General features: G+C 42.7%; 1 protein-coding gene across 4 annotated transcripts in view; it reads right to left on the bottom strand.

Annotated features, from left to right (window-relative positions):
- The window catches only part of SYT2 (synaptotagmin 2), a 153907-nt gene that overhangs the window by 16764 nt on the left and 115638 nt on the right, over positions 1–21505 (bottom strand). For all 4 annotated transcript variants that reach the window (XM_081867019.1, XM_081867022.1, XM_081867021.1 and 1 more), the window contains 2 exons: positions 1567–1798; positions 237–397 (listed from right to left, as the gene is read on the bottom strand). In XM_081867019.1, the coding sequence (XP_081723145.1) occupies positions 237–397; positions 1567–1777 (372 nt within the window). In that variant the 5' untranslated portion in view covers positions 1778–1798. The remainder of the gene's footprint in view (positions 1–236; positions 398–1566; positions 1799–21505) is intronic.

Raw genomic sequence — 21505 nt, 5'->3', positions numbered from 1 at the left:
GCTTGCATTTTGATGGTCAATCTTTTATCTTAAGGCTGCTGCTGCTACAAGCAATGAAGGGCCAATTTCAAATCTCACTGCTGGCCCTACCTGGTTGGGGCATTCATGCACTCCCTGCATAATAAAGAACTGAGCTCTTTGCTTGTACATCTGATTTTCATCCCGCCAAAAGCACAAGCAAGTCCTCACCGCATCATGCTAACTGCAGCATCCTCTCCCAGGAGGTGTCATTTTACCTGGCCTTTCATGTCTTTCATGTTCATTGCGTTTTTCATCCCCTTTTTGTCCTTCTTGTTCTTCTTCTTCTTGCAGCAGCATTTCTTGCAGATGCAAAAGCAACAGGTGAGGATCAGCAGCCCAGCAACTACAGCAATGGCAATCAGGGCCCAAGGCGGCACTGAAAATACAAAACACTCTCATTGCACAGTTATAGCGGAATTTATTGGGATGGCCGAGTGCCTGAAATGCAAGTATAGGTCACACTACTCACAACCCAGGAAATGTATTTAGTTATTCCAAGGGTAATTAACTTGTACCCTGATTGTTGGGTGCAGGATTCCCACCAGCACCACTTCTAAAGTCGCCTCCATTTTTTATTTTTTTAAAAAAGCATAAAACTAAAAGTAATAATTTGCAATGCTTGCTAAAATGCACGACCTTTTGCTGCATGCTGACAGGCATTCCATTATTTAGATGCCATGACTTAAAAGACACCATCCCCACCTGCTGCACTTTTGACCATGCATTTTCAGATGTTGACCTGAATACAGGGGCAGCCCTATGCAGCAATGACCATTCCTATCCTATGAAAATGCTATGTATGAACATTTCCTGTCAACAGTTCTGTCATGAGTCTCATCCTTCCAGGTGGCTTCTTAAAGGCTAGAAATCAATATGCTTTCCTTTAAATATAGAGCGTATTTTCTATCTCTTTTTCTTTTTTAAAAACACAATTATTTTCTTAGTCTCTTTCCTTCCACAAACCACACATTTTTCAATAAAGCTCTTTTTTTAAAGCAGAAAACCATTCAGTAATGCTCCTGAATAAGGTTGACTAAGTCAGGGATGAGGAACTTGTGGTTCTCCAGGTGCTGTTAAGACTCCAGTTCCCGTCATCTGCAACCAACACGGTCAATGGTCATGAATGATAGGAATTGCAGTCCAACAATACCTAGAGCAAGGGTGGGGAACTGGATCTGGTCTGAGGGCCAGAACATCATCTCCTCAACCCCCAGTGGGCCAAACTTGACCTCTCCAACACCTGATGTTGCAATGACATCAGGTGCCCATTTTAACCCTTGTGTTCAGCCCACAAAGCACCTACAACGTTGCAAAGCCTTAAACACTTTGGCCTGTACCACAATGATGTCCTGAGTATACGTCATTGTCATTTATCCCACAAGTAGTTAATTGCCCACAAGTAGTCTTTTGCCAAGAGGGAATTCAGGCTTGGTGCCAGCCCAGTCCTTTGCATTCTACAAACAGGTTTAGAAACTGCAGTGATGGAGCAAGCAGAACATTTCTGCGAAGTCTCCAAAAAAGGGGCAGCATATGCAAGCTACTTACAGGGAATCTTGTTTATCTCATTCATGAACTTTTCTTTAATCTTGGCAAAGACATCCTCCTGGCTCTCTACTGGGCCTGAAGGCTGTGTTGTGTTGTCCATTGACACTGCTGGTGCCACTGTTGTGGTAGGAATATGGGGTGCCGCAGTGCCCGGGGTAACAGCTATGATGGGCTCCGGCTGGGGCTTCTTCTTGAAGAGGTTCCAAGTCATCTTGGCTACTCTTGAGGGTCACTGAAAAAATATAGGCACAATGATAATTGCTCTACACTATTTGACAGAGTACTAAGAACGACACTGAGAAATAGCTTCTTACATATGATGAAGTAGGCATGGAAGCATTTGTTTATTTCAGCTCATTTTTTTCAAAAAAATAGATTATTAAAACTGCACTCTTATAACCTTATGAAGGCCCAATGCCCAATGAAGCATGTCACAACAAGTGCTCCTTAATAATGAAGCAGCCAAACATGTTCCAACTCTGAATCTTCTTCACTAGCCACATATTTATAATTAGATAAAATGAACACAATTACAGTGGTGCCTCGCAAGACGAAATTAATCCGTTCCATGAGGCTCTTCGTATAGCGGTTTTTTCGTCTTGCGAAGCAAGCCCATTGACAGCTTAGCGGATTAGCGCTATTAGCGGTTTAGCGGCTTTTAGCGGATCAGCTGATAAGCGGCTTAGGGCTTAGGAAAAGGGGGGGAGGGGGAAAAACCCCGCAGGAACTCGCAAGACATTTTCGTCTTGCGAAGCAAGCCCATAGGGAAATTCGTTTTGCGAAGCGCCTCCAAAACGGAAAACCCTTTCGTCTAGCGGGTTTTCCGTCTTGCGAGGCATTCGTCTTGCGGGGCACCACTGTAGTTGTGGTTAGTACCTCAGAGGAACATGCATCTAGTGGCATAGTCCTAATTCTACCACTTGCACTTAGGTTTTGAAGTCAAAAAGCATCATTAATAGACTGAGAACAAGTCACATCCAAGTGCTTTAAATCCTGCATGAACATGACTACAAATGTTGTGCTCGCTTCGGCAGCACATATACTAAAGAACATGACTACAAATGTAAACCTTAAGGAATGCATGCAAAAATTGGTACACGATCAACAGGGCTTTCGCAGAGTCAAAATAGTACACACATCTCAATTTCTTATTCTAGTTTTGTCATCAGAAAGCATCATAATAATTCCAAAGAGCATGCAAAACCCAAGAACACACTTTTTTCCTGTCATGAGATCAGGTCCATCTATCCTTCCCCAAAGGTCTGGGACAAATGCCAAGAAAAAACAAAAAGCAGGTCACAGAAAATACCCCAGTTAATGTTTCTGATCTGAAGAGTTAGCAGTCCATTTGCACATGCAAATCAGGCCACTCCAGATTCTGGGCAGGACAGCAAGGAGAGGGAGAAAAATTGGGATACATCAATCCTATACTGGACTCATGTGTGCATGCCTAAGGTGTCCCCAAAGGAAGCTCTAAAGATTCAAAGAATCCACTGCACTGCAGTAGGAGGAACATATTTTCTCTCACCCCACCTCAATCTCGCCGAGGGAATTTATATCCATTTATTGCTCCACTACAAACCTGAAAGAAGCACGGCAGGCTCTGCTACAGTAGCTGAAGGACTGGAGATCTCATGCGAGGAATTCCTGACTATTAGAACTCGGGTAACACAGAACCCTAGCAATGGCATTGCAGAAATGTTGTGTACCCTCAATGAACAGAAATGCCAGATGTATTTTTCATCCTGGACCATGTTCTTCTGTTCTAATTTATCTTCTCGCCTTCTCTGCTTTCATGTGCCATTCTCTTTCATGGAAATGTTGGCACTGCATCAAAACTGATCGCTTGACCACCAGAGTTTCAGCACTTGATTCTGGCTGGCTCACCTCTAAGTCTGCTGCCAAAGTGGTATTTAAACAGTGCAACTGTAGGCATGTTTACTCAGAAGAAAGTCCCATTAAGTTCAATGGGGCCTGCTATCCAGAATAGACTTGCAACCTAAAAAAGTGGCCATTTCCCAACTGTATGTATTCATTTTAAATTTAAAGGTGAATGTATCTACACACAGCAAGAACTAGGGTGACTACCTGGGCAACGCCCAAAAAGAGGTCAAAGATTTGCATGGAATTTGTACATGCAAATTGATAGTCATAGATGCAAATTTAGAAATAATTACCAGAATACACCTCACAATTGTGGGGAAGAGTGATCAGGCACCTTTTCAGTCTACTGTCTAGATGCTAGTGGGTACATTACACCGGTAAAACTTGCAAAAATGTACAAAACATGTAATAAGTGTTGGAAATGTAAAGAAAAAGAGGGAACATTTTATCATATGTGGTGGGAATGTAAGAAAGTGAAGAGTTTCTGGGAAGCGATATATAATGAATTGAAAAAGATGTTAAAATATACCTTTGTTAAGAAACCAGGAATTTTTCTGTTAGGGATTACAGGAAAAGAAATAAGAAGAAAAGACTGTAAACTTTTCCAGTATGCAGTTACAGCAGCAAGAATTTTATTGGCCCAGAAATGGAAACAAGAGGAAATACCGACGATACAAGAATGGAGAATGAAATTGACGGACTATGCGGAACTGGATAAACTGACTGGGAAAATAAGCTATATTCGAAACCAAAAGTTCATCGAAGATTGGGGAAAGTTTGTAGATTATCTGAAAAATGTATGTGATGTGCAAACAATGCTAGTGGGGTTTCAAGAAGCACTGTAAAAGTTTAAGATGTATTGTTAAAAAGAAATAGAAAGGGGAGGGAAGACAAATGGCACTACAATGAAGGGAATGCGTATTGAAGAGTAATTACGGACGATTACCAGAGAAGCTGAAGGAAGTTCAAAAGGAATAATTTGTTAAAATTTGGATAAAATTGTACAATTGTGTTGGAAAATTAATAAAAAATTATATGTAAAAAAAGGAAAGGTGTCCTCCCAACGAAAACCAGATTTTCCGGTCATTTTTCTTTTTGTTAAAGAAAAGAGGAGAAAGAAGAAAGAAGCTTCCATGCAATTCATTCCTTGCACAGGATGAAGTGGCAATTTAATATGTAATATGAGTCAGAGGGAAGAAGACGCCATACCCTCCCTTTGCCCAGGCTTCCCTGCATCCCTGATACTATTTTTAATTTCTTGCACAGTGGGGAGAGGGATGTCAGCTTCCTTCCCCTGTCTGCCCATAATTAACTTCAAATCACATCCTTCCACCCTCACATCTAGTTGGTGCCTAAAAGGCTGCACAATCTCGACTCTGTCCCGCTCGCAAATCCCCTCGTCTCCTGAACCTGTCATTTCACTTTTTCACTTAAGAGGAGGCCTGCATATTTATGAGTCAATATTTATGGCTGACTGGTAAACAATGAGAGCGCCTGTGGGCAAGCATCTCATTTTTGCTCTTTGGCGTCTCTTAACTGATTAATGCCAGTACGATAGCCAGCCACTGGTACGTGAGAGCCTCTATAGACCAAGTGTAATAGATTATTTCCCCCTGTGTAATAATTTAACATTTGAGAGCAGAGGGAGTTGGGGAGACAGAAGACGAAGAATGAGGAGATGGAGGGGGGTGGGGTGGAGGCGAAGTTAGAGAGTCATCTTTGAAAAAGCCAATCTGCCACTTTTCATGGCAATGAGTGAGTCAATCTCTCCTTTTTCTGCTTCTCCTCCATTGTTAACATGGTATATTTCAAGCCTCCATCAATCAGGAATGGGGTGGGGGCTATTTAACAATCCTGCTTCAACGTAAATGACAGCTTCTTAGGGCTATAAAAGAAATGGAAGGGGAGGAGGGAAAGGAGGGTGGTGAGCACCTATCCATCAGGCCCAATCTGTTGATGGAGAAAAACAACAACACAAGCTAACAGATGCTCAGATGCTCTTCAGCAGCTATTGGACACAATTCGGGAAAGCAATGCCAGGAGGAAAGCTGCCCTTTTAAATTTCTTAAATTACACAAATGTCAACAGTAAAGTACAGATTGTGGAGGTGGCTAAGAGTAGCAAAGGCCTTGATCAGTGGAGCCAAACAGGAAAATGCAAAGCAAAACTCATATAATGCCTGCGCAACTGATTTAAATTGTGCAAACAGCCTATATATATATATATATATATATGCTTTCGTAGATTTTCACGGGTACAGGAATGCAGGTTTTGGTGTCCTCGGGTGTCTTCCCGTGTAAAAGTTGGGGTGTCTAGGCGACGTTTCGACGAGGTCTCACTCGTCATCTTCAGGCTGGTGCTTTCGGCTTCTTGTTACTGGAACAGAGCAGGATCTCAGTGTTTGAGTTCCTATAAATACTGTAGAGGGGGTGTGGTGTATAGCCTCCAATGTTCTGGGCAGAGAGGAAGTTCCCAGGCTAGTGTGCCTTTTCTTCTTTTGTTCCTTAATTACTTGAGAGATATCTTGAGTGATTTCTTGAGTGATATCCTGAGTACCACTTAGGTGGGTCATTAGGTGTGGATTAGTTGTTAAAGTCTTTGTGTCTTGACCTCTTGAACTTTGTGAAGAGTTTTCCTGAGAAGATGGCTGTACTGTACTTAGTTGTGCTCTGGCTTGGCTTCGTGTATAGGGGCGAGCTGTGGTTTTGTGGCTTGTGTCAGCCAGATCTGTGTAGGGATTGCAGGGGGGTGCAGCATCCGGAGGTGCCACCATGGATTGGCTACTGGATGGTGTCTGTAATTCATCTGTGGAGAGGGTCTGGGTTTGGGTCTGGTGTGGTTGATTGGTGTTGGCGTTCTGTGTGCCTCTGGATCTGGTGTCAGTTTTTGTGGGGAGGGCTAATTTCCAGATGTCTGGCAAGCGGGATGTGTCGTCACGCTTGTTCATGTTGTGAGGGTGTTTCTCTATCTCGATGGCTTCCATGATTATTCCCAGACCCTCTCCACAGATGAATTACAGACACCATCCAGTAGCCAATCCATGGTGGCACCTCCGGATGCTGCACCCCCCTGCAATCCCTACACAGATCTGGCTGACACAAGCCACAAAACCACAGCTCGCCCCTATACACGAAGCCAAGCCAGAGCACAACTAAGTACAGTACAGCCATCTTCTCAGGAAAACTCTTCACAAAGTTCAAGAGGTCAAGACACAAAGACTTTAACAACTAATCCACACCTAATGACCCACCTAAGTGGTACTCAGGATATCACTCAAGAAATCACTCAAGATATCTCTCAAGTAATTAAGGAACAAAAGAAGAAAAGGCACACTAGCCTGGGAACTTCCTCTCTGCCCAGAACATTGGAGGCTATACACCACACCCCCTCTACAGTATTTATAGGAACTCAAACACTGAGATCCTGCTCTGTTCCAGTAACAAGAAGCCGAAAGCACCAGCCTGAAGATGACGAGTGAGACCTCGTCGAAACGTCGCCTAGACACCCCAACTTTTACACGGGAAGACACCCGAGGACACCAAAACCTGCATATATATATATATACACACACACACACACACACACACACACACACACACACGAAGATGTGTTATTAAAATAAAAGTCATCTAATGTCCTTCTTTGGACGTGGGGCAGGGAAGGATCAGACCCATACATCTTTCTTACCTTTGCTACTGAAGTGGCTAATGAATTGGAGGCAATTGACCCAAACTAGCCCCACCCACCTCAGTTCTACTTTATACGCTGAAACATGCAAACACCAGTCCAGAGTAAATTGCTAATTCACAGAATAGGTTGATATTCTCTTTAGGAGATAGGACTGTAGTGGCAATTCCCTTCCATGAGTGCTCCAACTCCACTTCCTGTGCTTGCTGTTGCATAATTAGTCCCCTGTTCTTTTTAATGTCCAGGAAAAAAAACCCATACAGTTACCATCTTGGAATCAAATTATACAAGACAATGGAAGACCTGTGGTCAGACTGCCCCCCGCCCATCATGGTTTTCTTCAGTGCTGGACAGCAGGTCAAAGTCGGCTGTAGACACAAGGCTGGGATTGGAGAGGGTTTAACCTTCCCACATGGCCCCCACTCTTAATCCTGTCTAACCCCTAAAGCTGCTACAGGGTGGAGCTATTAGCCCTTCACTGCTCTGTCCCTTAACAGAGCTCCTTTTTTTTTTTTTTAGTGATCATAAAACTCCTCTGTCTCATCTAGTTCAGCATTTATTTTCAGATCCACAAAACTGGATCTAAGGTCTCCCATCTTGGTTCAGAATCAGAGCTGATTTAGCAACTTATTGTTAAAAGAGCAGAAAGAGGCCATTTTAAAAGAACTGGCCAACAAAAAAATAACATGTCCTGCTTTTCAAAGCCTTTAGAACCACTACTCCTGTTGCAATTTTTAAAAGGTTACCTCTAAATTCCTGACAAGAGCTTAAGTTCTTCACCTTTGTCCTACACAGTGCTTTGGAGTGTTTCAAATGCTCAGAGCCCTTCTTCCCACATTCAGGCTTGTTGAACCACTATGCCAGTGCTGAGGAAAGGTTTAGGAAAAGGTAAAGGATCCCTGGATGGTTAAGTCCAATCAAATTTGACTATGGGGTGCAGCGCCCATCTCCACTTTCAAGCCTAGGGTGCCGGCTTTTTCCGCAGACAGCTTTTCCGGGTCATCTGGCCAGCATGACTAAACTGCTTCTGGCTCACGGAGCACTGTGAAGAATGCCAGAGCACATGGAAATGCAGGTTACCTTCCCGCCACAACGGTACCTATTTATCTACTTGTGCTGGTATGCTTTCGAACTGCTAGGTTGACAGGAGCTGGAACAGAGCAATGGGAGCTCACTCCTTTGCACAGATTCTAATTGTTGACCTTTTGATCAGCAAACCCAAGAAGCTCGGTGCTTTAGACCATAGCACCATCCTCATTCCCTGTAGCCTTAACAGCATGCCAGTTTGCATTATAATAAGTGTGTGAGAGTCATTCATTTCCAGAAACTGAGAGAAGATTCTTGAAGATTCTCGAAGCATCATAGTGCAAGATTATAGGCTGCTGTAGACGAAACAAAGTGACTTCAAAATAATATACATCATATACCACATCTCACAAAATTAACTGCAACTTGTTATATGTATCAGAGTCAAGCAAAGATTCAAACAACCAATGAATAACGAGGAACGCTGAAGTGACTTATTAGTATATTTTGAATGACATCATACCAATTATATATTTACTAACAGTTATTAGCCAGCATGTTGCGTTTGCATTTTTGTAGATTGCTTCCATGAGTGATTTATTGCCATCGTCTATGCACAACTTGATCCTTCGACATGATGCTGTGCAATTGCTACTCTGCTAACTAGCACACATGTAAGGAAACATGCTGGACCACCCCCATGATTTACGACTGGAGATCGTAAAATCTTCTACGGTTTGTTCCCTACTCCATGGTTTGCTTAACATCCACCCTGATGGAGAGTTTGCTCTTTTGTCACTTTTTGGTTGGTTCTAATCAAGGTATTGCTGTGCTTCAGATTCTGGATCCTGTCTCCACCTCCCCAAGGATCACCACAGATGTCTGACCTTTTTCAACCATTAAAAAATAGAAATGGTTGCATTAGCTGCATGTGGCTTTCTACATACCTCTGCAGCCACTGAACTCTGCCTAGAAACAGCAGCAAGTCCAAATTCCTGCAAGTGTTCTCCAACTAGCTAAATTCAAAATTGCAAAAAAATGTAGGGCACTCAGGAGGAAAGTGCAGTGTCAGAGGGTTGTAAGGAATAGATAAGTGCAGCAAGCATGGTGAATGAATTAACAGTGCCTGTCGTTGCAGTTAAAGAGAAATGAGAAGGGCTTTTATGTATTTGCCTCAGAAGAAAAGGACAGCAAAACCATTAATAACTTGGGGGAGAAATAAAATGGGCCATTTAAAAATTGCCAAGATACTGAACTTCCCCAAATCTCCCTCAATGAAGAAATAAGTAAGTTTGAAAGATGGATCAGTAGCACCACAGTCTAGGATGTTTATATCCTTAGTTTGTGTCAGGGGGAAGCTTTGGAGAAAAATTAACCTTATTGGCACTGCTGTTGGTTTCATTTAAAAAGCAAATGTCAAGTTCTTCTCCACATCCCACAGAATTAAACACAGGTCTGAAACAGAAGATTAAAAATGCTAAACAAACAAATAGAACAAACAATCCTTCACAAGTATTATAGCTTTGGGATGATCCAATCTATGGATTTCTGCAGTGTGCAGGCTTCCCACTTCTTGAGCAGTGAGAATTCCAAGGGCAGCATTCATTAGGGTCTGACTTCCTTTGGAGAAGAGAAATCTATGGTGTTTTTGTATGTTTTGGTTCATTTGCAGACATACAAGTAGAGCACAGGTGGAGGAAAACAGCACAAGCGTTCTTAGCATGCAACAGTTCTGCTACCCTACATGTAAAAGGTAAAGGTACCCCTGACCATTAGGTCCAGTTGTGGACGACTCTGGGGTTGCGGCGCTCATCTTGCTCTAGAGGCCGAGGGAGCCGGCGTTTGTCCACAGACAGCTTCCGGGTCATATGGCCAGCATGACTAAGCTGCTTCTGGAGAACCAGAGCAGCGCACGGAAACGCTGTTTACCTTCCCACCGGAGTGGTACCTATTTATCTACTTGCACTTGACATGCTTTTGAACTGCTAGGTGGGCAGGATCTGGGACTGAACAACGGGAGCTCACCCCGTCACAGGGATTCGAACCGCCAATCTTCTGATCGGCAAGCCCTAGGCTCTGTGGTTTAGACCACGGCACCACCCATGTCCCCCTACATGAGACCACCCCAATATCCTTTCAGTCTTCTACTCAAACTTCTCTGGTTGTCACTCTCTGTCTCTCTTTCAAAACCACAGCCTCCCACTAATTTGGGCTCCCATTAAGAATACAGTAACCATTCTGAGCTAGTAATAACTAGCAATCTGCTTAAGAAAAAGAGATGGCCAGCAAGACTTCCTAACAAGATGACTACTGGACCAGACAAGCCTTGATGAACTCCCTACCTTAGCTATGCTTCAAGCAGTGTGTCACAGTGCCTAATGGAGAGACCTCCTAAATCCTTCTGAACCCTAGTGAAGGCATTTACAACCTCACTGGTGCTGCTAATGAGCTGTGACTCTGCAGATCCTAAAAGGCCTAAGTCTTCATCCACACCAGGGCCTTATAAACAGCAAGGTGTGTCCCCCTTTCCCCTCTATCTTAGAAGAGGAATTCCTTCCACTCTTGGCAGCAGATTTAAAAGCAGCAGATCTAAAAACAATTCGGGGGGGGGGACCCACGGACATGCTGCAGCCCTTGGTGGTTCAAATAAGCTCTTTGAAAGATGTTGAAATATGGCTGGCACAGAAGGAAGGAAGAAGTGATTCCCACGCAAATGTTATAAATAAGCAGTGATGGGCTGGGTGTGGGCCAATAAACTGAAGCTGAATCCTGCAAAGACAGAGGTGTCATACATCCCAAACTCTCAAGTCTGGGAGGTGGGGAGATGGCCTGTCCTGGAGAGAATAGCACTCCCCTGGAAGGAGCTGGTCCACAGCCTGGGGGTAGCTACTGGATTTGACACTGTCAGTTGGAGGCTCAGGTGACTTGGATGGCTTAAAGTGCCTTTTTTCAGCTCCAACTGGTTTGTGACTCGTCTTGATGCTTCATAAAGCTGTGAAGGATCCACTGTCATGTGTTAATTATTAGCTTACTTCTTTGACAAATGAAGATTGACAGCAGTCCTAGCCAAATGCCTACAACAGGTTACACCCCATCCCATGCACTCTGCACAAGCACCAAGGTTCAGACAACATAAGACTCCTTTTTAAACCTGGTTGCCCCTTTATCAAGAAAATTAAGAACTGGCAGGAAATTTGTCACCAGGGTAAGCAACAGAATTGGAAATTTATGCAAGCCACTGCTTCAAGCCTTGGTTTCCTCCATAATCCACATGACTGTTTCCATGTATAATAAATGGCATGTGCTCATAACACTTGCTACTAACGGGTAATTGACAGTGAGGCCCACTCTCCCTCCTCCTTTTTGATTTATCAGACTGACCTGTGGAATCAGAAATACAGACGTGAGTATGGATTTATGTTTTGGTGGGGCACAGCACAAACTGGTTTGAAGAGCAGATCATGCATATTAAAATGTTGGGGTTCCTTGCAAAGATCTTTTCAAAAAATGTGCTGTCGTGTATATGTCGGTTGGGGTTCTGTAGTGAATAATACTGAAAGACAATTTGACTTCAAGAGATTTGACTTCATGTTTCTGTGAGAATGTCTTAAGATATAAGATGTCATAAGATATAAAGATGATTAAACTGTAAGTGTCTAAATTGAAGCAGGGTATGAATAAAAGCAATACATTTATTAAATATATATTATGTATTTGAGTGATAATTTATTTCTTGAAATGCAAAATTTTTAACTTTCCTTTTTCAATTATCTATCTATCTATCATCTATCTATCTATCTATCTATCTATCTATCTATCTATCTATCTATCTATCTTATCTATCATCTATCTATCTATCATCTATCTATCTATAGAATACATGCTGCATGTGTTTGAATGAGTGGGGCAGAACAGTCATCTCGGTTACCAACCGGAGTCGACTCCAGTAACTTCAGTGCCAGACTACATATCAGAGAGTGAGTGGAAACAAATTGCTAGGTAAAAATCCAAGACGCACATGCAAGGAGTGCACAGCCCTTGGCAAGCAAACAAGCAAATTATGTTTGACATACTCCTTCCCTTTGTTACCAAATTGCAGAATGAGCGTCAGGGAAGATATTCTTTTGTGGACTTCCTGCAGAGTATCTGTTTACGGTGTCTCATGAGATCACACTTGGAAATACAATTCATGTTGATATAGAAATCTGTATAGCTGGACGAACATAGAAACTTAATTGGCAGGCACACTACAAACACTGTCAATTGGGCATAGTGCTAATTCAGTGTATGAAAATAAAATTAGAAGACAACTCTCTTTTTCGATTATGAAAGCTCAACTGTCTCTCATTTTTATGAATAGCATTGTCTTCAAACAAGAATTAGTTCAGTCTCATTCTCCATGCACGGCTCTCCTTTTCCCTTCTTCTTTTAAGTTGTTTTTATCAAGGCACTCTTTATAAGCCCCGATAAGGTTGAAGGAAAGTGATCATGTCATACGCAGCACAGGGTTCCATTCACTATAAATGAATTCTGAGAGAGCCCCAAAGAAGGAGAGAGGACCCATGAAAAATACAAATACATTAATTTTAATGGGGCTTGCATAGGAAACCTTCCACGTATAAATTTATACCCATTCTGAGTGTTCCAAAATGGCCTTACAGACAAGTAAGATGCAGTGTTCTTACCAGGAACTTCTGTTCCATGAAGCATGTTTGTAATGGCACTCCTGGCCCACAATCTTATAAACTGGTAAGAAATGACAGCAATATAGGGAAATAACTAGGGCAATCACCAACACTTATATATTATTTGGTTGGTCTCCTTTACCAAGAGATAACTTACAATCTGATCTTGTTAACAAATTCATTGCAGGATAAAGTTTCATGACCTAGGGCTCATTTTGTCAAATGCATAAACACACGTCCATGCAGACAACACTTCATGTATCTAAATCAAGCATGCACTGGTCCATGAAGGCTTATGCCAAAATAAGTCTGTTCGTTTTTAAGGTATCTCGGATTATTTGGTTTGCTTTATGTTCTTGGTGCAACAAACTATGGATTGTTAGAGAAGGAACAAGCAACAAGCGCAAGCAAGTTTCTGTAGTGTGTGTGGCCTGTCTCTTTAAGAAACACCGCGCTCTGGCTTCCTCCACAGCTCAGTGGGAACCATAAGCTGTCCTGTGTAGCAAGTCCCAGCTGCCATACTGAGTTGTTGCTCTGTTGTTCACAAATAAATAGTCCCTGAAGTTTTCCTGATTCTTGCTGCTTCATGGTATTAGGGCAGACCCCATTAAAAGATTTCCTCACACTCTCCCTGAACCCCATGGGATTGTACAGTTTCAGATTGTGGTTTACAAATGTGGTTTGTAAAGTGCACTTAAGTCAGCTGGTGCTGGTTTGTGGAGTGCACTTAAGGAAACTGGTACAGATGTCAAGGGGAAAACTCTGATTTAACAAATGAGGAAGTATTTTCTGAAGATGTGTGTGAGAGAGGAGCAGAGACAAAGGAGGGAAATGGGGAACCCTGAAATTTGGTGCTCATTCATGCACCAAAAGACCACAGTTTGTTGGACTAGTAATATTATGGCCAAACATATATTTTGTATTTTAAATTGTTGTGTTCCACCCTGGACTTATGGTGAAGGGTGGGTAATTAATAATAATATTAATAGTAAGCATGTTAAGTCAAACCACTGGGTCATTCATATCCTACTCCAACTGCAAATCGTATCTCCCCACATCTCTCCTCCACCAAAAAGGCACACTGACTACTGCTTGCCCTTGAACTAAGAATTACTGCCTCCCACTTTCTTGATGCTACCTTCAGAAGATGTAATAATCTACACCAAGATACCCTCTACAGATGCTGTGGAGCCACATGGTAGCCACCACTTCTGCAGTAGTTCCTACATCACTCCTAGGAAACTATTTTTAAACGGCACTCATGTAATTTTGATCCATCACTTCTGTGTTATGTAAACAAACAAGGAAAAGGAAACCCAAAAGGTCCATTTGTATCAACTGCTTTTAATGTTTTCCTAATTTATTCCTAATTTATTACACCACCCTGATATAAATATCTAAATAAGTAAATAAATAGATTAGGGCCCAGTGTGCATGCAAAGGTAGCACGATCTCTACAGACCACTGTGCCTAGTAAACTCTAATACAGGGAATGCAAATCAACAGGGCTCCTAAGCAAGCCAAGAATGCCCCAGCTCTTGACACCTACAAGTTCAGTTTCCCTTATGGGAAAGGAAAAAAGAACCATCATAGCACACACTTAGTGTTGGAATATACACAGTCTAAGGCATGTTCAAGTTCTGGGACCATAAAACAGAATCATGGTGGCATAGCCATTTATTTAATGGAGAGCCTGGGGGGGGGGAATGGGGACCAAATTCAGAATAAAGGCCCATGGAGCATCACAATAAGGTAAACTGGGGTTCTTTGTAAGCAAAGTCACCTCTGTCTAGATTGTGAAGTTCAAAGGGGGGGGGAGTGATTTTTGAGGCACGTAGCATGTTTGTTTGGAAAGGAAGTAAAGGTGCATCTACTGCAAATCCAACACACAATCTTCATGTTCATGTTCGCAGAGTTGCTGTCTCTAAACACACCCATAAGATGCCTATGTCTCCCTACTAAAGTAGCAGCGTTGTCTACTTCTCCCAACTCAGTTCCTGCATGCACATATCAAACTTGTACGGTCTTTCAGCCCTGCCCCACCTCTCTATCTCCGCCTGCCCTGAGACAGACCACAGATGCTCTCACCGGAGATCTAAACTGATCACTTGCAGAGGCCAAGGGCTGCCTGCAGGCCTCCATCCAGTCATAAAATGACCACCAGAAAGGCAAGACTGCCCACCTTTATTTTTTTTTTTTTATAAATATTTATTAAGGTTTTTAAATATAAATGCACACATAATAAACAATCTTATTTCTGTCATAACAATTTCATCACTTCTTTGGACTCCCTCACGTCTCCCGCTCCCATTTACATCGTTAAAAGTTTTTCCACACAAATTATCAACTTGTTTTCAATCTCATGTCCATTCATTCAAATATAATCTAGCACTTCTTCCAAAAAATTTTTTATATTTTCTTTAGTCTCACTTATCATCAAATTTAAATCTAATTTAGTGGTGAGCAGTTTTTTATAATCCAGCATCCTTCTTAAGATTCAACCAAATTACAATGTTTTTGTAAATACATTTTGAATTTCTCCCAGTCTTCCTCCATCTTCTCTTCTCCCAGATCACGGATTCTGCCGGTCATCTCGGCCAGTTGCATATAGTCCATCAGCTGCATCTGCCACTCTTCCAGTGTGGGTAGATCTTGAGTTTTCCAGTTTTTTGCGATAAGAATCCTTGCTGCCGTTGTTGCATACATGAAAAATGTTCGATCCTTCTTTAACACCTTCTGGCCGACAATACCCAGGAGGAAGGCCTCTGGTTTCTTTGTGAAGGTATACTTAAATACCTTTTTCAGTTCATTATATATCATTTCCCAGAAGACCTTCACCTTAGGGCATGTCCACCAGAGGTGAAAGAATGTTCCTTCATTTTCTTTACATTTCCAACATTTATTATCAGACGAATGGTATATTTTAGCAAGTTTAACTGGGGTCATGTACCATCTATATATCATTTTCATAACATTTTCCTTCAGAGCATTACATGCGGTGAAGTTCAGCCCAGTGGTCCACAACCTTTCCCAGTCCTCAAACATAATGTTATGCCCAATGTCCTGTGCCCATTTTATCATAACCGATTTAACCATTTCGTCTTGTGTATTCCATTTTAACAGCAAGTTATACATTCTAGATAGTACCTTAGTCTTTGGTTCTAACAATTCAGTTTCTAACTTCGATTTCTCCACCTGGAACCCTAACTTTTTATCATTTTTAAAAACTTCTTTAATCTGAGCATAATGTAACCAGTCTCGCACCTTATCCTTCATTTTCTCCAAACTCTGCAATTTCCAATTGTCTCCATCTTTTTCTAATATTTCCCAATATTTTGGCCATTTGGCCTCCATATTGGGTCTTTTTAGGGCCTTAGCCTCCAGAGGTGAGAGCCACCTTGGAGTTTTATTTTCCAGTAAGTCTTTATATTTTGTCCAGACATTAAGCACTGCTTTCCTGACAATATGGTTCTTAAAGGCCTTATTGATCTTAACTTTATCATACCATAAGTATGCATGCCAACCAAAAGCATTGTTAAAACCTTCCAAGTCCAGCACGTCAGTGTCTTCGAGAAGTAGCCAGTCTTTTAGCCAGCAAAAAGCTGCGGCTTCATAGTACAACTTTAAGTCTGGCAGGGCAAAGCCCCCTCTTTCTTTCGCATCTGTTAATATCTTAAACTTAATTCTGGGCTCTGGATGTGAGGGCGATCTGGCTGCGACATCTGTCACCCCATTGATCGCCAGGGTTGATTCGGCTGATCTGGCTGGCTAGGCGGGTGTCCCCTTCCTCCCTCACCGCTCCATGTGCGTCCCTCCCGAAGCTGCGCGCTCGGTGGAAGAGGACGACCATCCCAGATAGAAGGAGTGTACCGTTCTTCGGTCAAGGGTATACGATAGCTGCGCTCCCCTGCTAGAACCTCCAAACAAGCTCAAGGTCCATTTGTAGGAGAACGTAGGGTAGTCAAGCTTCCAAGACTCCAGACACATCCAAGTAAGGCGCTGCATGTGGCAGTTTGCCATTCTTAAAAAAAAAAAAAAAAGACTGCCCACCTTTAATCCACCAGGCCACTGAAGCACAGCCCTGTGGCTTTACTGCATGCCTGGTGCTTGCAGCCCACAAAACATGACTGGTGGATTGCATTTGGCTTGGTAAGCTCTAAAGGTCTCTTAGCCAAATGATAGGAGGTTTTAAATGCCCTTTGCAATAAATGTTTGAATGCTTGGCTGTTGCTCCTGCTCAGTTCTGTTTTTCAATACACATACTTGCTACAGAAATGGGGAATAGTGCTCACTTATTTATGATATTTTTTAGGCTGCCTTTAAGGCCAAATCCTCACAAAGAGCCTTCCAACATTGTATGTTTGTTTGAATCTAATCCTAACACACCATAAGGGGCACTAAGAATACTAATGAAAACAGCAGCATTGATGCAAGTACCATAGAGTCCAGAGATCAACTTTCAAATAAATAAAAATAGCTAAGAACTATTTCAGCACCAAAGCAAACAAGCAACATGATAATCTCCTAAGAAGAGTTGCTTCTAAACGAATGGGTCTTTAAGGACCACTTTAAGCCCTAACCTGCAGTCCTAACCTTAAAAACAAGACACTTTTGCACCTGAACCAATATCCCATCTGTATGCTGGTCTCTTTATCCACACAAACTCCACTGGCTTTGCATACATTTACCCTGCCTGGAATGGTTGCATATTTATATTCCCAAGTAATGGAATCACCCGCATCTAAATTAGTAGCCGTGTTCCACGGATATCAAGTCAACACGGGAATTCAGATACATTTAGAAGAGAGTTATGGTTGAGAATGTGCAATGTTGTAATGAAATGTTTCAGACATGTTCCTAGAATTATAACATTGGGCAGTAGGCGGCATCTTGCTGGTAGCCTCAGTTGAAAAGCTAAAGAATTACACTTCTCTCATAACTAGATCACCCTCTTCCAACAGAATCTTCAGCACAAGTTGGAACACAAACAGCAGGGCTGTTGGGGAGCCTATAAAAGTGAAGCTACACTGAACTTTCCGAAGCAGATAGATCAGGGTTGGGAAGTGGATCCAGTCAGGCCAGATCCTTATGTCTCCTGCCCCCTGCAGGACAAGTTTGGCAGGAGGGTGACACCACATCAGGTGATCTGTTTTCACTCAGCCATGCAGTTTGAAATTAAAACACGTAGGCACCAGTATGACATGTTTGATGCTTTGAAGTCTTGGCAATCAGCTGATCATCAAGACTTGTATAGAGTTGTTCAGGGTGCTTTGAAGCCTCAATGATTGTGAGGTTTGCCAAGAGCAGTGCATGAAATTTTGCAGGTACAACACCCTATTAGGCCCAACCACATCTTTACCTGCTCCCCGCTCACAGGCCAAACAGGGAGGTCTGGTTGGCCTAATAAGACCCATGTAGAGGAGGTTCCCCACCACTGAGATAAGAAAGTTAAGACACTCAGAGATAGAAAAATCTGTTAAAATTTTCAGTTGGCCTTAAAATGCTCTCAGGCCAAAAGCGCTTGACAAGAACAGAAGCTGTAAGTTGCACTTGCCAGAACATAAACTTAGAATTTCACCAAACGAAAACTTCAGTGAAGCATAGCACATTCCACCTTGTTTAGCTTTTGACCTGCTATGATCCCTGTAGCAGAACAAGCTTTTAGCTCTTAGTTGCCTCACACTTTATGCTTTGGGTTTCTGACTCAAGCAAGTGTTTCTCCCAGGTCATTCTGGTAATTAAAATTGTAGCACAAAAAAAGGGTTTTTATGTAAAGAAAGGCAGGAGTGGTTCACCTTCCCATATTCTCAACACACCTTTCTTGAGACCAGATACACTTATGTCCCAGTTTCAGTCATGGGACTGATATTCTATTGACTCATACCTCTCTTCAGCTTTCTTGAAAATTCCAGAGATCCTACTTCAAAATGCAACAGTGCAATATTCTGTCTACATGCATAAAAATGCCTTGCACCTACTTGGATCACTAAACCACCTATTCCAGTTCCATCATAAGAACATGAGAAGTGCCTGTTGGATCAGGCCAATGGCCTAAGTCCAGTCCTGTTCTCATAGCGGCAAACCAGGTGCCTGTGGCAAACCCAAAGCAGAACATAGTACAAGATCACTCTGCCCTCCGGCAGCTCCCACCAACTGGTATTCAGAAGCATTACTGCCTCCAGCCACTGATTGCCATATCCTCCATGAATTTCTCCAAACCCCTTTTTAAAGCCATTCAATTTGGTGGCCATCTCTGCTTCCTGTGGCAGTGAGTTCCATAGTTTAACTATGCGCTGCATGAACGAGTACTTTCTTTTAGCATTCATCTTTCAACAGTCAGCTTCACTGGATGCCCACAAGTTCTAGTTTTAAGAGAGAGGGAGGGAAAAAAAACTTTTCTCTATCCACTATCTCCATGTCAACTTTTAAATAAACTTGTCTCATATCATCTCTTAATCACCTTTCCCCTAAACTAAAAAAACAACAAGCCCAAAATGCAATCCTGCTTTTCCCTTGTCCTTATGAGCTTCCAGAACAACCACCTCATAAAATCAATGTGCTTCTTTACTACAAGTTGTAATAATTTGGCCCACTGTTTGCCTTCCTTCCTTCCCCACCCAACTCTCCTCCATGCCACTTCCAGAACCCTTTCCACACCTCTAGCCTGAGCACAATAACCACAACTACATTCCTCCTTTCCCCTCCCAATCCTAGTCTTGCTTATCTTTTTTTTTTCTTTAATGTCACAAATTTTTACTTGTGGCATGGGGGCATTCAGCAATAACGTTGCATACTTGATGAATGGTAGATTAACAGTTAAGGGCAACTCGTCCAAAAGCAATGGGTGCAAGCATCTCTCCTGCTGCAAAAACAACAAAAACAAAACAAGATTCTGGACATTTTGCTTGCAGTGCAGTTCCCCTGGAAGAAAGGTGTTTGGGCACCCTTTGCATGACGACTTAAGAGGTGCCTGGCTATTCTCTGTGCCACTGTGCCCTGTGAAAGGCAACAGAGACCCACGAGTGCAAAGTAAGGATGTCCTGACTGCCTCTAGTTCAATGCAACATGAGCTTCCAACACTATGCAGTCCTGTCCTCTTAAGACTTCATGCCAGTCCACCAGCTGTCATCGGAGAAATGAGCAGGCAGGTATCCCGCCCCATGCAAAGAGAGAGTTAATACTGCAGCAGAGAGAAAACAGAGAGAGCGCAAGAGAGAGAGAGAAAAGTGCTGAGTCACTAAGCCACCTTCCACTGCAGCACTTTCATCCTGCCAGATGCCTACAGCAGTCCCAGAGCAGGAGCAGCTGAGCCAATCCTCTTTGACTTAGGTCATTGGAGCTGCTGTGACTCTCCCAGGACACCACCGCTACTCAGAGCAGGGCAGGGAGGGAGACGTAGCTGTACATTTATCTCCTCCCTGCAGTTATTGCAGCCACCTGACTGCAGAGGCTGTGGTGCAGCAACTCCCACTTCATGCTTTCCCCATGCTTGCAGACCAGCTGCAGCCTCAGACAGACCGAGGCTGCCTCTGTGAAGCTGCAAGCTCGCTTCAGAGCCCTCGTATTCTGCAGCCCATGGAGAGTTCTACAGCAGTCTCTCTGACCAGTCTCCCACTCCATTAAAACTGTTGTTTTAAGCACACGTTTTTGTGAATAACACCTCCAAAATAACTCCTTGCACCACCCATGTGCAAGGGCAGAAGGACACTTTCTGTGCACTTTCATAGATCAGCAAACCATGTTTCCACATGTGAGAGTTTGTAAATCAACATTCCCTGCAATGTGTATTTGGCACCTTTGCATTATATTAATAATACAACAGCAGAAGCAGCAACAACAAGCATCTATATAGGAATTTTGAATGTCCGGGTGTGCTGCACAGCCATTATCTTTTTTGAAAATATAGTCTTATAGTCTCCAATATATAACAGTTACAAAAAAGTGTGGGGGGGGGGCAAATGCAAACACAAAATCCCAACTCCCCCCCCCCACCACCCTGGATGGATAAATTTATTTAAGTTTGCCAACGTTGAATCTGTGATTTTGGTAGTTGCCATTCTTCAGGGTTATCAATAAAACATTTTATAAAAGGATGCCATATTTCAACAAAACCATCTACATCACATCTATTATCGTGTTGCAATCTGTACAACTCTTAAAGGTAGGTCAGTCTTATCCTCTCCATATTGCAAATGGAGGCTGAAGCAGAAGAGAGTGACTTGTGGACAGCCAACTAGTGAGATCATGCCAGGGGTGAGGTTTGGTTTTGTCTCCTTACACTTCAGCAGTGGTGGCCAAACTTGGCCCTCCAGCTGTTTTTGGACTACAACTCCCATCATCCCTAGCTAACAGGACCAGTGGCCAGGGATGATGGGAATTGTAGTCCCAAAACAGCTGGAGGGCCAAGTTTGGCCACCACTGCACTTCAGTCTCTTTGGCACCAAACTCCACTGAACTCCACTGAACTTACTTCTGGATAAGTATTGCAGTGCACACCTCTAAGTTTCACAAGCTCTCTAGCCTACATTAGCAGCATTCACAGATGACACAAATAATACAACAGTGGATTTAAAGCCATGCGGCTCTTCTCTGCTCCCTAAATTTGACCACGTCCATCACAACATCTTGATTATTTTCTGTTACGTCTTGTAATAAGC

The sequence above is a fragment of the Podarcis erhardii genome (assembly GCF_964252035.2).
Source record: "Podarcis erhardii genome assembly, chromosome: 6".
In the NCBI taxonomy this organism is placed as follows: domain Eukaryota; kingdom Metazoa; phylum Chordata; class Lepidosauria; order Squamata; family Lacertidae; genus Podarcis; species Podarcis erhardii.
This window is presented reverse-complemented; position numbering and strand designations above follow the sequence as displayed.